Source organism: Aphelocoma coerulescens, chromosome 1A (genome assembly GCF_041296385.1).
Source record: "Aphelocoma coerulescens isolate FSJ_1873_10779 chromosome 1A, UR_Acoe_1.0, whole genome shotgun sequence".
Classification (NCBI taxonomy): domain Eukaryota; kingdom Metazoa; phylum Chordata; class Aves; order Passeriformes; family Corvidae; genus Aphelocoma; species Aphelocoma coerulescens.
The window spans coordinates 63,365,638-63,380,975 of NC_091014.1; the positions used below are offsets into that span (position 1 = coordinate 63,365,638).

The following is a 15,338-nucleotide window of genomic DNA, read 5'->3' on the forward strand; positions in this document are numbered from 1 at the left end:
TAAAACTTGTTTTGATCCATCTTGAATTGCATCCTATTATTGGTGCCTACTTTAGAATATGAAGTTATTTGCATGGGTTTTTTTGCTGAGGTAGGTTGTCACAATTTGTACATGCAGACTTGATCTTGAGACTATATATTATATGTTATAATGCATGAAGTAGAAAAGAGTTAAGCTGGAAAAGGTAACAGGAATCTTTAAACTATCTTTGGAAGAAGCATCCTGGGGTGACCCATCCTAGTTCTAAAAACTGATTGAATAATTTTTTCTGATAAGTAGTCTGAATTACAGTATGTATGAAGGAGCAATTCTCCTCTCTTCCTTCCTCATCCTCTGCTATAAGTTTCTCATTTTGCTTGGACTTGCTTCTTACATCAGTGTGGCATTATTGCTTTAAAGGTTTAGTCTTGTGCTTTGCTGCCTTTTTTAGGTATAAATTTGGATTCATAATACTGTTCACCTACAGTAGTGTCCAAGTCCTAAAGTGAACTCTTCCCAGTTGTGAAGAATGAGTAGCAACATGAGTGCTTTCACAGTACAATGCTGTAGGTCATCTCTGTGCACAGGAGGTAAATGTCTTTTTCAGGTCATGTCCAAGGTCTGTAGCTCGCAGGGTAGACTGAATATGGAAGTTGAGATACAGAAGGTGCTCTTTAAAATCAAGACATTCTATTGCCATGTAAATTGAACACTAGGTCTGGGTTTGTGAGTGTTGTTTACATACGTTGCTTAAGGTTTCATAGAAAAACTCCTTAACTAAATGCTGTAGTACTGTACAAATTGGCTTACTAAGTCTTGCAAGGAAAATACTTAATATGATTTATAAACAAGGAAAACAAGCCATTCTTAGAAGTTGTTTATTCAATAGGTCCTGAATTTTAAAACTAAATTTAAGGTTTTTTCTGTTTATTTCAGAAGCAAGCTGTTACTGAAATTGGATGAACAGGATAGCCTTTTGCACTCCTTTATTGATAATTAAAATTTTTATTATGGACTTCTCTTACTAAATATCAAGAGATTCTCGTTTTGTTCTAAGACAGGTTCTGTAGGCTTCTTTTGATGATTAAATATTTTAATTTTCTGTTCTAGGTGTGGAACATCAAACAGATGATTAAATTGACACAAGAACATATAGAAGCACTGCTAGACAAGTTTGGAGGAGAGCATAACCCACCATCAATATATTTAGAGGTAAGTTACATTCAAACAAATATGGTTAGATTAATGTTGTGTTATCTTCATCTTATGGGAAGCATCTGAGGTTAAAGCTGAGAATACCTGCAGTAAAGGGGAATATTCTCCTTGTGCATTACAAACTTTACTCTTTTCTAAGAGATAGAAAGGAACTGTATAGGATTCAGTAGGGGAAGATCAGTGGCATGGTGTAAAAATAATGTTGGTGCAATTGAAATGTCAAGCCCCTTTGTAGGGGCCAGGGGAAAGAAGATTGTGTTTATAATGGAGAAGGTCATGCTCTGTTAAAAGCCAATATATACACATGAAAACATTTTGTAAGACTAGCTTTGCCTTTAAAGCAGCTGACTTCCCTTTTTTTCTCTTTGAAAAATGATCATGTATAATCCAAAAAATTGCATAAGTAGAAGGGGACTTCTTAAAGAAATACATAAAATTGTGGGGTGGAATAAAATTTTTAAGCCATTTTTAATTTGTAAACTAACTACAAATTCAATGTGTGTATTCTTTCATCATTCCAAATTCACAGTTTCATTGACATAGGACCATTAAGAGCTTAAAGAGCTGCATGCAAAAGTTACCTCTATTAGGAATTAAATGGGCATCATGTGCTTCAAACCTGCCCTTCTCATACTTCTCTCAAGTATTGAAATAACTGGAGGTCAACCAGATTTCTTTTGTAGTCCTTTTATTTGTAATTGCTGCCTAAAGGTACTGGGTAATTAAAAATAAAGATCTCATTATTTGAGGTACTTCTAGCTTTTAGCTTAATATGTCAGAGCAGGGTGCTAGGTTGATTATACAAATGTTGACATTACGTCTTTAAGGTCAAATGAGGCCCTCAGCAGTTGCTTTACTTATTGCTAATGTGAAATGGGAGTATTGAATCAGTACTATCACTATTTTATCCACTCTGCTATATTTAAGCACACCTCTGTTTTCACATGAACCGGTTTGTTCCATATATCTAGAATTATTATTGCCACATGCAAGTGGGTTTTGTTAGATTGTGTATCAAACCTCAATAATAATAATAATGAACTTAGTCTGTACTAAGTCTGGATTTCAGGTAGGGAAGTTGTTAGTTCATCACAGCCATTTGTCACTTGCTTTTATTGAAACTCTAACCAAGATCCATCACTGGAAGCTCTGTGTTTGTTCTGTGGGTCAATGATAGGGAAAAGAGCATTTGCAGTTGTAAATATGTACTGGGAAATTATTATGGCAGCATAAAGAGTAAGTCTGGAATAGTTGGTGACCATAAACAGTGAAGCTGAAAGCAATGAGCACGTTCAGGGGATCCATGTGCCCCCTAGATGAAGCTGCAGCTCTGGCTCATCAGCGTGGTAGGGCAGCCCTGTGAGGCAGAGCCGGCTGTTCCTCTGCTGCAGTGAGTTCCGCTGGATCATGAGCGGGGCTTGGGACAAGTAGTGCTGGTACTGACTAGGGAGCCACAAGCCATTGGGAGGAAGGTGAAAGGGGCTGACAGTGTGCTTTTTCAGTTGAGTTATCCCATGGGACAGTGAGCCCTGTGGAAAGAGCCTGCCATTGTTGAAATGAAAAGCTTGTTCTTCCCAGCTCTTTGCTGTGTGGTTCTTCCGCTTCCTTTGTTCACGTACTTGCAGTACTGGCAGTGACTAAGCCACTGCCAGTCACTAACCTGTAAGGAAAATATTCTGGTTTTGCTTGATTACTTTACCATCCAGGTAGTAGTTTGAACTTGATCATGATGAAGTCAGTGAACCCCAAAGCTGGGGTTAAGATGAGGAAAGGGAAAAGAGTTTGCAGCTGTGAGCCAAGAACTAGAAGATGGTGTGAGAGAGGAAAGGAACCTTTTATTTGGATGGTCACTAGCATAGATTAGATCATCCTCAGATGCATTTATCAAGGTGAACAGGATTAAATGCTGCAGACTTGTAATTTGTTTAGTGTGTAGGCTTCCTGTGGTAGAACTAAAGTGTGAAAGAAAAAAAAAGAAGAAATCTATTACTGAGTGCCAGATACAGTTAGAAGCGAGATTACTCTCTACCCTTGACTGTTCGTTTCAATCCAATAGCAGTTGTCTAGTGTGTCCTTTCTGCACCTTTCCCACCTTTTGGCTGCTTTTGGCTTGGTCAAGACAGGACTTGCTTTCTGTTCTCAGTATTTACTTGGCAGCAATTTATCTGAATCTAACCTGTCACTGCTAGAGCTCATGACTTCCTGTATTCCATCACTTGTCAGAGAAAGGGCCAGAAAAACTCTGGTTGCAGCATGGAAGGACAAAGCTATATGTAAAAAGTTTTGAATGTAGTGTGATAAAGTGTGAAAGAATGTGTCTGCCTCTAGGAGATGCAGAACTAAGAAAACACAGTAGTTTTGATACAAATAAAAAGATGTCTGTCTGACATGTGTTAGAAATAGCAAACTTCCCATGTACAGAGTTAGTGTGTGATAGTGAGTTTGGGGCTCAAGTTCTGTACCTGGGTGTCATCACTGGCTTCTGTGGAGGGCTCCTCTTTCCCCTTAAGCTTTTACCTCTAGTCTGTGTCTAGGTCTTGGTGCTGTGGTCTGTGTACTCTCACCAAAATGCTCAAGTGGGAAGGTAATGGAACTTAGACTCTGTCCATCATCTTCTGAGCTTTGTATTTTTATTGCTTTGCCAGAGATTCATTTCTGGCTGTAATATAGTCCTGCTTTTACACAGAATCTTTATGGGTAATTTTGCTAGTGTGTTACTTGAATTGCATCATCCTTCCCTTTGTTGCCTTAGATTCATAGAATGGGTTGGGTTGGAAGGGATCTTTAAAGGTTGTCCAGTTTAACCCCCTCTGCAATAAGCAGGGGCATCTTCAACTACATCAGGTTGCTCAGAGCCCCATCCAACCTGGCCTTGAACATTTCCAGGGATGGGGCATCTACCACCTGTGCCAGTGTTTTACCACCCTCATCATAAAAGTTTTCTTGCTTATGTCTAGTATGGATCTAATCTCTTTTAGTTTAAAACCATCACCCCTTGGCCTGTCACAGCAGGCCCTGCTAAAAAGTCTGTCCCCATCTTTCTCATAGATGACCTTAAATATCAAAGGCCCTTTAACTATTCCAGGCTGAACAACCACAGCTCTCTCAACCTGTCTTCATAGGAGAGGTGCTCCAGCCCTCTCACCATCTTTCTCACCTTCCTTTGTACCCTCTCCAACAGGTCAATGTCCTTCTTATATTGGGAGCCCAGAGCTGGATGCAGCACTCTGGTGGGGTCTGACAAGAGCCACACAGGGAGGCAGAATCACCTCCCTTCACCTGCTGGCCATGCTGCTTTGGATGCAGCCCAGGATGTGGTTGGCTTTCTGGGCTGAGTGCACTTTGCCAGCTCATGTCCAACTTTCCATTCACCAGTACCTATTTTGCAGGGTTGCTCTCAATCCCTTCATCTCTCAGCCTGTATTGATACTGATTTTAAAATCCTTCTGCTGCTCTAATCTCTATGCATTTTCCATAAAACGTGAGTGACTCTTAAGGACTCCTGTAGATTGTGTCTCTTGATTATCTCTTGATGTTGCTATCAGCAAGCATGTTGTCTTCTTTTAGCAGAAGCTGAAATTAGCCAGAGCTAATTGCTAGGTAAGCATCTGCAAATGAACACTTTTGCTTTCACCTATATTGCCTTTCACTAGATGTAAACATCTAGTTTTATTGTAATGCTTTCTGCAAAAACATGGCTTTTTTTACGCTTCTGACAAGTTTGACAGCTGTCCATCCGTCTTCCAGTGTGTAGATTTTCAGTACCATAGCGTTTGTTTGGTTCTTTTGTACTCCTGTCTGGCTTTATATCTCTAATTTACTACAGTTCTCACTACCAGCTTGTGTTCAGAGAACTTGCAGCACCCTGTGCACTGGCTCCTGGCCTGTGTTGGAGCTGCCTCTGAAGACCTGTCAAGAGAAGTTGTGGTTGAACCTAGTGACAGCATTGCCTTCCAGTTAAAAGTGAAAGGAAGGGGTGGGGGGAGCAGAAGCTCATGAGAAAGCAGAAGAATTCAACAAGAAAATAATTCTGAACATTTAGCATTCAAAGGTTATAGTAAAATTATTTGTGCATTGAATATAAAACATACATCTCTTAAAAATAAAAAGGAATTTATGCCATAGTTACAGCTGCTCAAGACTTTTTGAAGCTTTTGTTTCTATGTTCATCTGAGAGTGAAGACAAAATTTTCACCCCCCTCAGATTTTTTTATTTCCTCCAAATTCAGGAGAGGGTGTCAACGCATTTTACGTCAAAAGAACTTTAAAACTGACAGCTGTTGTTGGAGCCATCATTTTGGGTTTCATCAACTGACTACGAAAGAGGAATGCTTTCCTTGAAATACCGAAAGTGATTGACATGTGCTGTGTTGAGTTCAGCATATATTTAATTATTCCTGCAAGAGGGAATACTCAGATGTAGGGGTATCTCCCTGCTTTGATCCATCACTCCTCAGTGATGGTCTTATAAAGGTGAGTGTGGAGCAGGGGGAGTAGAGCAGAGAGTGCAAGCCTGGGTGGAAAATGTAGTGTGAAGCTGGAGGGCAGCAAGTTGCTTGCCTTGGTCCTCCCTGGGCAGGAAAATTAGGGCTCAGGAGGGAGACCAGAGCTGCAGAGAGACTTCTGAGTGTTTGTCTAAGGTACAGAGGCAGGAAACAAAATGTACAGAAAAAAGAAAAGAACATTTGTCATTAACGACACAATTTTCTTCTAATCATTATAATTAGTAATAGCTTTGGGAATCTTGTCAATGTTCTCTAATATGATGTTAAGAAAAACTTTTCTGTTTGTTCTGTCTGAAGGAAAGAATCAATCTAGTAAGCAATGACTGTATTAAAATCCAAAAATGGCTTGTAGCCAGATTTCCTTCTTATGTAATCTTGGCTTTTAACTTCTGCCAATCACTGTGTGTGAACTCAGCTCAAACAGACCCCTGGAAATCACTGTCAAACCACAGAATGGTTTGGGTTGGAAGCAACCTTCAAGATCGTCAAGTTCCAACCCCCCTGCCGTGGGCTGGTAACCTTTCACTAAACCAACTAGAACAATGGCTCAAAGCCCCATCCCTAGAGCAGTTCACGGACAGGCTGTCCTCAGTTTCTCTGGGCAACCTGCTCCATACATCACCATGCTCAGAGTGAAGAATTTCTTCCTAATATCTAATCTAAACACACCCTCTTTCAATTTAAAGCCATTGCCCCTTGTCCTGTCACTACATGCCTGTGTAAAAAGCCCCTCTCCAGCTTTCCTGTAGGGCCTCTTTAGGTGCTGTAAGGTCTCCTGGAGCCTTCTCCAAGCTGAAGAACCCCAACTCTCTCAGCCTGTCTTCATAGGAGAGGTGCTCCAAATATTTGAAATAACTGCTTGACTCAGTAGATGTAGAAATATCATTAATTGTATTTCATTTTCTCCTCGAAAAGAGGCTGCAGGAGCTTCTCAATAGGTTTTACCACACTTGTTGGAAGCACTCTGTATCTTGGTAGCTGAAAACATCAATGATTTTTGTCTTCCCACATAATTTCTTAGTGCCTTATATCAGTCCTTGAAGTGCTGTTTCCCAAAATACATAGTTTGTGACTCACCATGGAAAAACCCTTTTCCTAAGGGTTTTTCTAAGCATTGTAAATATTGGAAATCTTTACTGCAAAGAAGGCTGCTATTATGATACTGGCAAAACCTGGGATTCACTTAGCAAAAATGGTTAAAATATGCACTGACATATTCTTTGGAACGTCCATCAAAATTTGTATTTCTTTTGTCTCTACCAACAAAATACTGATGAAAAGGATAACCTGAGTTAAGGAAAGGAGAATAAAGGCCTGTGTATTGGTAACAAATGCAGTGTACAAACTGAAATGGGTTGCACAGACCCAGGCTGGCCAGAAGCACTCAGCTCAAACTCAGAAGGTAGGGATCGTGGTTAAATGACTTAATCAGATTTGTTAGCCTTTGTAGACTCTTAATGACTGTTCAGGGAGGCCTTACCTTTTTAAAGTTCCCAGCTGCTGTGTCCTTTTTACCCCATAGTCATGTGTACAGTATTACCTACCAGCACTTACCTCTGAGAACTGAAAGAGTTTTGGCCCATTCGCATGTAAATTCTTGTCTGGGATGGGGTTGCATTCTGGACCAGTAGGTTACTTCAGTTAACAGTCCAAGACTAAGCTGCCAGGTCTTTTGAGGTTTGTTTGGTTTGATTTTGTTTTTTTAATTTGGACTCCACACAAAATGGAACATTATGCAAATGCACAGAATTACAGTGGTATCAAAATAAGTTTTAAAACTCGGTCAGCTTTCTAATACTGTCTTGAAGGAATCATTCTCTTTCTTACTCCTACTCTTGGAAGCAATTTAAAATGAGAATCGTGGGGGTAGAGGCATGTTTGCCCCCAGCTACCGTGATTTTTATTTTTTTCCTGGCTTTCTCTTTGCCTGCATGTGTTTTATTCAGAGGCATTGCTGTTCTCAGTTTTGAGAGTTCAGCTGTTGAACATCAGGAGGGTATTTAATTTCTTATTCCTGTATATCTGAAGAATCCATGCAGGAGGTCAAATTAGTTAATTAAAGAAGATTACCTCTTTGCTGATCTGAAGTATGCTTATTGCAACAGCAGGCAGGTACAGTCTGAAATAGATCTTGGTGATGAATCTTAGATTGTTCCAGACTGTGGGATTCCAGGAAAATGCTAACACTGCATACAGACACTGGGAAACCTGGTGGCCCTCTGGGGAATTTCAGATTGGTTTTTACCAGGCTCCTAACAGATGCTGTTCAAATATTTTGGACCAAAACTGGAGTGTCTAAAGTTAGACTAAGTACAGATTTAGGAGTCTTACTAAATGAAGAAGTCGTGACATATGTTACTGTCTATCTTCAGCTCCCATTTAACTTAGTGGGATTTGCATTTGATCAACAGCCTAAAAGGTCAGACATCTTTTAAATAGAAACACAATCTCAGTTTCAAAGACCAGGAACCTGCAGTTCAGGCTTTTAAGTCTTGTGTGGATAGTATCTAAAGTTGACTGAGGAAGAGAGGGAGCGTGACAAAGACAGTTACCTGCTTGAGTTTAGACTGGTGTTCTAACCAGATGTAGTAAGGGGCAGAGAGAAGGAGAAATCACATTTTTCTACTTGGGTTTCTCACTGATTAATTAAAATTTTTAAATTGTTGCTTTTTATTTCCTTAGATGATGTCACTAGAATGTATAGCCTGGTCATGGCCCAAGAAAACAAATTTCAAATAGAATATAAATTATATGTAAGAAAAAAATAGGCGTATTTTTGATAAAACCCTTTGTCCTCATCTTGTCATCAGAACTCTTTTGGCATATCTGCATTACATCTTTCAAATTCTGTTGACTTCTGAGGTCATTTTCTTTTGTCAGTAGGTTGCAACGTTTAGGAAGTAACTTTAAGGTTGCTGCTCCTGAGTATATACAACAGTTAAAACTGCAGAATGTATACAGCAGAATAAGACAGCAGTTGTATTTCAGCATGTGTGCACACTGAATATAAACATGCCATCTTATAATGCTTTAGTTGGACTTTGTAGCTTATCAGGCCTTGATGCCTTTTACTTAGCTGAAGTTTCAGGGGTATTCTCACATGTATAAGACTATTATATGGTATGCAAATATACTGATGTGCAATATAATTAAAATTCACTTTTTGTTCTATTTTTGATAGCCACAGGATTATGTGTAGATTTACAAGTTCTGCCAATTTTAATCTAATATTCAACTTTTCAAATACATACTTTGTGAAATAAAACTAAGTTCACATTAGGCTGGGAGCAGTCTGAGCTGTCAGTGACCCACCCTGACGATGCCAGCAGCAAACTGCACGCTGGGCTGCATCAGCAAATGTGGCCAGCATGAAGAGGCACCCATCCATCCACTCATTACCTGTGTGGCATTACCTGTGAGGCCCTGAGCAGCCTCATTGAACTTAAAATAATGTCTGTGCTAAACACTTGTTTGGACTAGATGACTTCTGCGGATATCTTCCAACCTTTTTTATTCCTTTTTTTTTTTTCTGTCTTGTGATTCTATATCAAGCAAGATTTAAGTTTTACATAGAACATTACTTCTTAATGGGAGTATGTAAACTGATTGGATTGCAGTCTAGATTTCATAAACTCTTCCTTCTGAAATGCCTTCAGAATCCTTGATTTAATGGTTTGTTTGAATATTCATCTTATGATTCTGTGACCTAATTTTAATTTTTACAGTTTGTTTTTGAAAAACACTGTCAGAAATAAACCTCATGGTTGACCTAGAGGGCCTTGACTGACTTGAAGGTTTGTGTAGCTGTTGATGCCCATCTGCTAAGGTGGCTGTGCTACTGCAGATCAGTTTTGTAGATAGCCAAATCTGCAGTATAATCTTTCTTTTAGCTAGAAATACTTGCCATATGTCAGCTTTGCTGATGTAACAATCATTGAATTTAACTCTGTAGAGTAATTCTGTCTTGACTGGGTGCTGTTGCCTTTTTAAGGTCTATTTGTGGTAATCATCAGATGAAACTTTGTTTCTCCAAAGTACTTAACCTTAGCGAAATGAAATTTTATTGGAGGTATTCTGTTTCTGCTGCATGTACTGTTGCTCTTTTTGTATAAGGAGATTTTTTTTTTCTTTTTTTTAGAGAGAAAATTGTACTTAAAGTTCAGCAATGCATTTCTGCTTCCTTTATGTTTTACTAGGGGATCTTCTGCTATGACACTGAATTGCTGTAGCATAATTGAGAGCTTTTGTTCTCACAAAAAATACAGGGCTTTTTGCAGAAATCAGTGGTATAGAACCCAAAGCCAGCAGCAGCTCCCAGCTTTCCATACTCATTGTTTATTCTCTTAAGATAAATCATTTGACTTGGAGTTTGCATTAGTGACAGATTAAGCTGCCAATGTAAACATTGTAGGATTGAGTATTTTGAAAGTTGTGTGTAATTTTGTGAAGGAACTAACCCACAAGTGTCCGGAAGCAATGTAATGTTGCGTGTGTTTGAATAATATTTTGCAATGTTCATGAGAAAGGGAAGTAAGTATTTAGAGAAGTATTGGTGAAATGGTAACAGTTTATGTTTCCTAATTTTTGTTTACTGAAAATAATTTCTTGACACATGGAGCTTTTACTCAAGTTTCCATTAGAGGTTGATCCTGGAAGTAGGAGAGACACATGTGTTACTCTAAAGCCAAAAAATGCCATTTTTTGTAACCTTTCAATTTACTTTTTGACAGTACAATTGGGTTAGAGTGAAGATGTTTTGATTTTAAGTCTCAGAGTTTGGGGTCTATTTGTGAAATGCTAGACATCTTCTGTCTTAAAAGAAATAGAAAATAGTTTTCAGTTTCTTGCAGCTTATATATGTTTATCAGAAGTGGAACCCATAAAATTTAGAATTTGCAACTGTGATGTTCACCACCATTCTTTAAAATGCTTTTTCTTTCTTATTCCTCACTGTCAAACTATCATTTCTTTGTTAATGCTGTTGGGGTGATGACTCATTTTGAACATAGGTCCATCCTGGGAGGATGCTAAGCTTTCTTAAAAAGGGAGGGGTGAGCCACTGTTTACTCAGCAAAACCAGTTTGGATTAGATGAGCCTGCACATTTAACCTGGAGAAATAAATTGGAGAAATAAACTCCTAATAAAATGTCATACTTGTGGCTACAGTACTGAATGCTGGTTATTTTTTCTCTATTTTTCTTTTTCCACGTGTAGATGCTGCAGACTTTTTGGTCAGTTAAATTCTCCTGTAACTTTAATTAGCAAGATGTTATGAACAAAAAACTAGGAAAGGAAATAAAATTAATAATTTTAAACAACAGAACCAGAAAGTATTTTTCTTTTGTATAAATACACTTGAAAATATCATTGAAGAATTTATGCATATTGGTATGGATCTTGGCCTTGCTGTAGAGAGAAGTAGAAAATTCCGTTCCCTATTGCTTACGTGTTAGGTTTGGAAGATCTTTGTTTCTTCTTTTCTGTAAAGGTCTAAACATTCCAGTTAACACTGACACGCTTCTGTAGCGTGAAACACAGGTTGCTAAACTGTTTCAGGTTTTTAAAGATATTCTACTAATTTATATACTGAAGAAATGGTTCTAGTACTTGAATACTTTTCTTGTTACAAAGTTGTGGGTAACAAACTTGAAATAAAAATATATACTGATTATGTATTTGTTTTATAGATCTTGGCACTATTGTTTAACCTGACTACATTTAATAAAGACTTAATGGGCAAATTTAATATTACTGATTTTTTTGTTTGTTTGTTTAAGAAACTTGATCTGTGTAATCAGGTTTTACATAAACATGCTGAAAAGATGTTAAAAAAACTTTCAAAGGAACACTTTTCCATGTTTTTCGTTGGCTTTGAAACAGGGCAAACTATGTTGTGTTCTAAATGAAAAACATTTTTTGTCCCATTTGGTATGAAAGGATGGTGCCAGAGGTGAACGATGGTGAACAGTGAGCTAGGTGAGTTGTCAGATACAGATGATTAAAAGCAGATTTGAGCTTTCTCTTAGTTATTGCATTAGAGGTATTTAACTGTCATTCCAACAGAATGATAAATTTATCTGGAGCACAGTAATTTCAGCAGTGCAGCTGACAACATTTGTTAAAGATTTCAGGTTTTTTTTAAAGAGACTGTGTATTAGAATCTTCAGTGCAGGTGCTTTGAAACTGTAACTTACGATTTCTTTTATCCATTTCTTCATCTAATTTATTAAAACATTACTTGTTGGTTCAGAAGGTTTAACATGATGTATTGAAAGCCATTCCTTCATTGTGTCCTGAAAAATTTGACCAGGCCATTTTGTTCCTATTCCTGGGAAATTTGTATTAGTTTAGGAAGTGTTTTGTTTCGTGTTTGTTCCAAATTTAGATTTCTGGTTTTGTCTGAGGCTACTGCTTGATTAAAACAGCTGCTGTTCCTTTACAGGCCTATGAAGAGTACACCAGCAAGCTCGATGCTCTACAGCAGAGAGAACAGCAGTTACTGGAATCCATGGGGAATGGAACTGATTTCTCTGTCTCCAGTTCAGCTTCTACAGACACAGTTGCATCATCTTCCTCCTCTAGCCTCTCTGTAGCACCTTCATCCCTTTCAGTTTATCAAAACCCTGCTGATATGTCACGGAATAACCCTAAGTCTCCACAGAAGCCTATTGTTAGAGTCTTCCTGCCCAACAAGCAAAGGACTGTGGTGAGTCAGTTTCTATTCACATACTTGTAGCTTGAATATTTCCTGTATCTCTCTCCCTCTGTATGCAAAAGTTAATTTAAGAGCTGAAAAACTACCTGTGAGGAGGTCAGAGAAAGTGTCATGATAACTGTGCTCTGCCACACTCAGTTGTTTTGATCTAGTGAATGTTTTTGACAGGATTAATGCAAAGAAGTCCATTAGAGCAATAATACAGAATACAGAACCTTCAGGAGTTTTATAACTATGGAGATACCTCAAGAAATAGTCTTCTCAAACCAGCTTTTGGATAAATAGTAATTTACCATTTTACAGTAGTTAGAAAGGGACAGTGAGGGCTATTTCTCGTATTATACAAAATTATTGACTAGTTTAACAGGGCAAGATGGAGGAAGTGTTTTCTATGTTGTCAGAGTTACTTGCAGCATTGGTTCTTTAGAGCAAGAACCAGCCTCTTGCAGCTAAGAAGGGCTGTGCAGGATTGCTTGGGGGTTTTTCTTTTTTTGTTTTTCCTCCCTACTTACTGTGGTGAGTGTTTGTGTGGAGACCATGATGCTCTCAGGCCTTGTGTAGAGAACTGGCATGGGGAGGGGCATGGTTGCTATTAGAGGGGTCAAGAAATGTTGCCCACAAACTGTTTGAAACCTGGCATTTATCAGTTTTGACAATGTTACAGTGATTCCTGAAGTCATGGAAGAGTAGTTGACTTTTTGCTGCTAGAGAAGGGATTTTTTTAATCAGTTAAGAGCTGCCAACTGAAGAGCCTTGATATGTGCTTTAGAGTAATACACTGCAAACTGTGATACATGAAATTATTGCCAAGCCATAGTCTAGGCTCTATTTTGCAAGGTGGTACGTAATCCAAATTTAGCAGGGGAGCTGTATTTCCAGAGAGGGTGGGAAATGAATGGACAACAAGAGTCCATGTCAATCCAGGATGTTTTGCAGCGGTCAGTCAGGTGTCAGCTATCTCTGGATTGTTACTGCCTGTTGAAATTGAGTTGCTGGTAAAAAGAAGATAACATAAACTGAGTAGTGCTGAGCATTGGAACATGCCCTCACCCTTTCTCTACCACTTTCCTTTCATCCTTCCCCCACCCTACTGAGCAAGAGACTTAAAGTGGGAACAGCATTGGAGGGCGGTTGTTTTCACCTGATTTTCTTTTTTAATATTGCTTAATTATTCAAGATATTGCTGAAGATTGAAAGTAATACTGGGTTTTTGACCTAGGGAATGGGAGTTTAGTGTAGACTGTGACCACTGCAGAATGTACAGTGTAAAGCCAGGTGATTCTGTTATCTGTCTCTTGAGGAAAGTCTAAGCACACAGTACTACCCACAGAGTAAAATCTGGAGAGAAGGTACTGGATTTTGGAGGGACTCTGGTTTCTTCATGTGTTCTGTCCCACTCTGTCTGGCTATTTGCAGCCCCTGTCATGGGGCTCACAAGTCGGTTTTGTTTCTTTCCTGTAAAGGATCACAGCATATCACTTCCTGAGCTGTTCTGTGCATTACCTTTTTTGTCTCTCCTATGTGTTCTCCTGTCCTCTAAACCACATAGTATAATTCTACTCTTACTCTTTTCCCCTCATCTGCAATACTCTTGTTCTGCTTCTTTGTCTCTCCTTTTTTACCTCCTCCTCAATCCTGTTCTTTTTTTCCCAGCACTGAATCTAGATGCTCCTTCTAGCAGGTCAATGTGGTTTAACTTGGGTATAGTCAGGTAGAGGCTCTTGATTCTGTCCCCAGCTTTCTACTGGAGGCTGAACAAGTCCAGCTTTGCAACTAGTTTCCAGCTTGCTTTGGTTCTTTTTATTTCAGTTTTACATATTGCTTGGATCAAGTTGTGTTACTAAGTTGAACTTTTTTCCTTATTTTTTTTTTTTTTCAAATACTGTTAAATTATCTCTGGTTTAAAGCTGAGAAATGGTGCTTATAGGAGCTCTTGAGTGTGGGGGTTATTGGCCTTGGAACTGAAGTTCATTTCTCTGAAACTTGAACCAGTGCTCATTTTATTGAGAAAGTCAGGAATTTCTTATATGATGACTCTTAATGGAATTACTTTGGTTTTAGTATTTATTGATCCTATATATGTAGTCTGTTGGAAACTGAGGAAATGCCAGGAGCAACCACAATTCAGAAGGAACTGCAGCAGCTTACTGAATGCTGGGGAGCATCAAGCACAGCATCACTAGCTAGAGGTGATTCTCCTCCTCTACTCAAGTGTGGCCTCACCTTGAGCACTGTGTGCAGTTTTGGGTGCCATAATGTAAGATTCTGTGATTTACAGTGCAGTTTTAATGGCTAGCAGTCAGATGATAGGTTACTAGCCTAAAAAAGCATCCAGCATTTTTTTCAGTAAACACTGAGACTGCTTCCTTCATTCTCTCAGTGGATAGAGAAGTGTTGCACACATTTGTCTTCCTTCGTAACCTCTGGCTTCAGAAACAGACCGGTTGTGTCTCACTTGTGCCCATTAACTGAGCCATTTGCTTATGTAGCTGTGATGGTAGTTCAGCATGTTCAAGTATACCGGGCAGCTTGTGATGGGTTGAAGCAGGAAGATGATTCCTTGTGGAAGTACATGGTACCTGCCATTAGAGCCTTCCCCCTGCCCTAGTTCCCATTCCTTATGGCTGTTACAGTAAGGCTGATGTGTTCTACAGTCAAGCAGGTGGCTGGAAAGGAGAGATACTGGTAAAGTTGCAGTGTTGCAGCAATCTTCTCCCCACCTCAATTGCTTTCAATTAATACTTACTTCTGAAAGAAAATCTTGTTAATAACACCATAATAATTTCAGTCTTTACTTCCAGTTCAGGAGGGGAGAAATGTTGTCAGATCCTAAGGAGTCTGTTTATTTTTGTCTGGGAATGCCATAACATTTCTTAAACTGACTTAAAGTGACTGGAATTGAGTTGGTAATGGAGAAACAACC

General features: G+C 38.9%; 1 protein-coding gene across 2 annotated transcripts in view; it reads left to right on the forward strand.

The window, feature by feature from the left end:
- BRAF (B-Raf proto-oncogene, serine/threonine kinase) overlaps window positions 1-15,338 on the forward strand; it is a 77,662-nt gene that overhangs the window by 14,958 nt on the left and 47,366 nt on the right. For both annotated transcript variants that reach the window (XM_069003160.1, XM_069003158.1), the window contains exons 2-3: window positions 1,090-1,191; window positions 12,143-12,406. In XM_069003160.1, coding sequence (XP_068859261.1) covers window positions 1,090-1,191; window positions 12,143-12,406 — 366 coding nt within the window. The remainder of the gene's footprint in view (window positions 1-1,089; window positions 1,192-12,142; window positions 12,407-15,338) is intronic.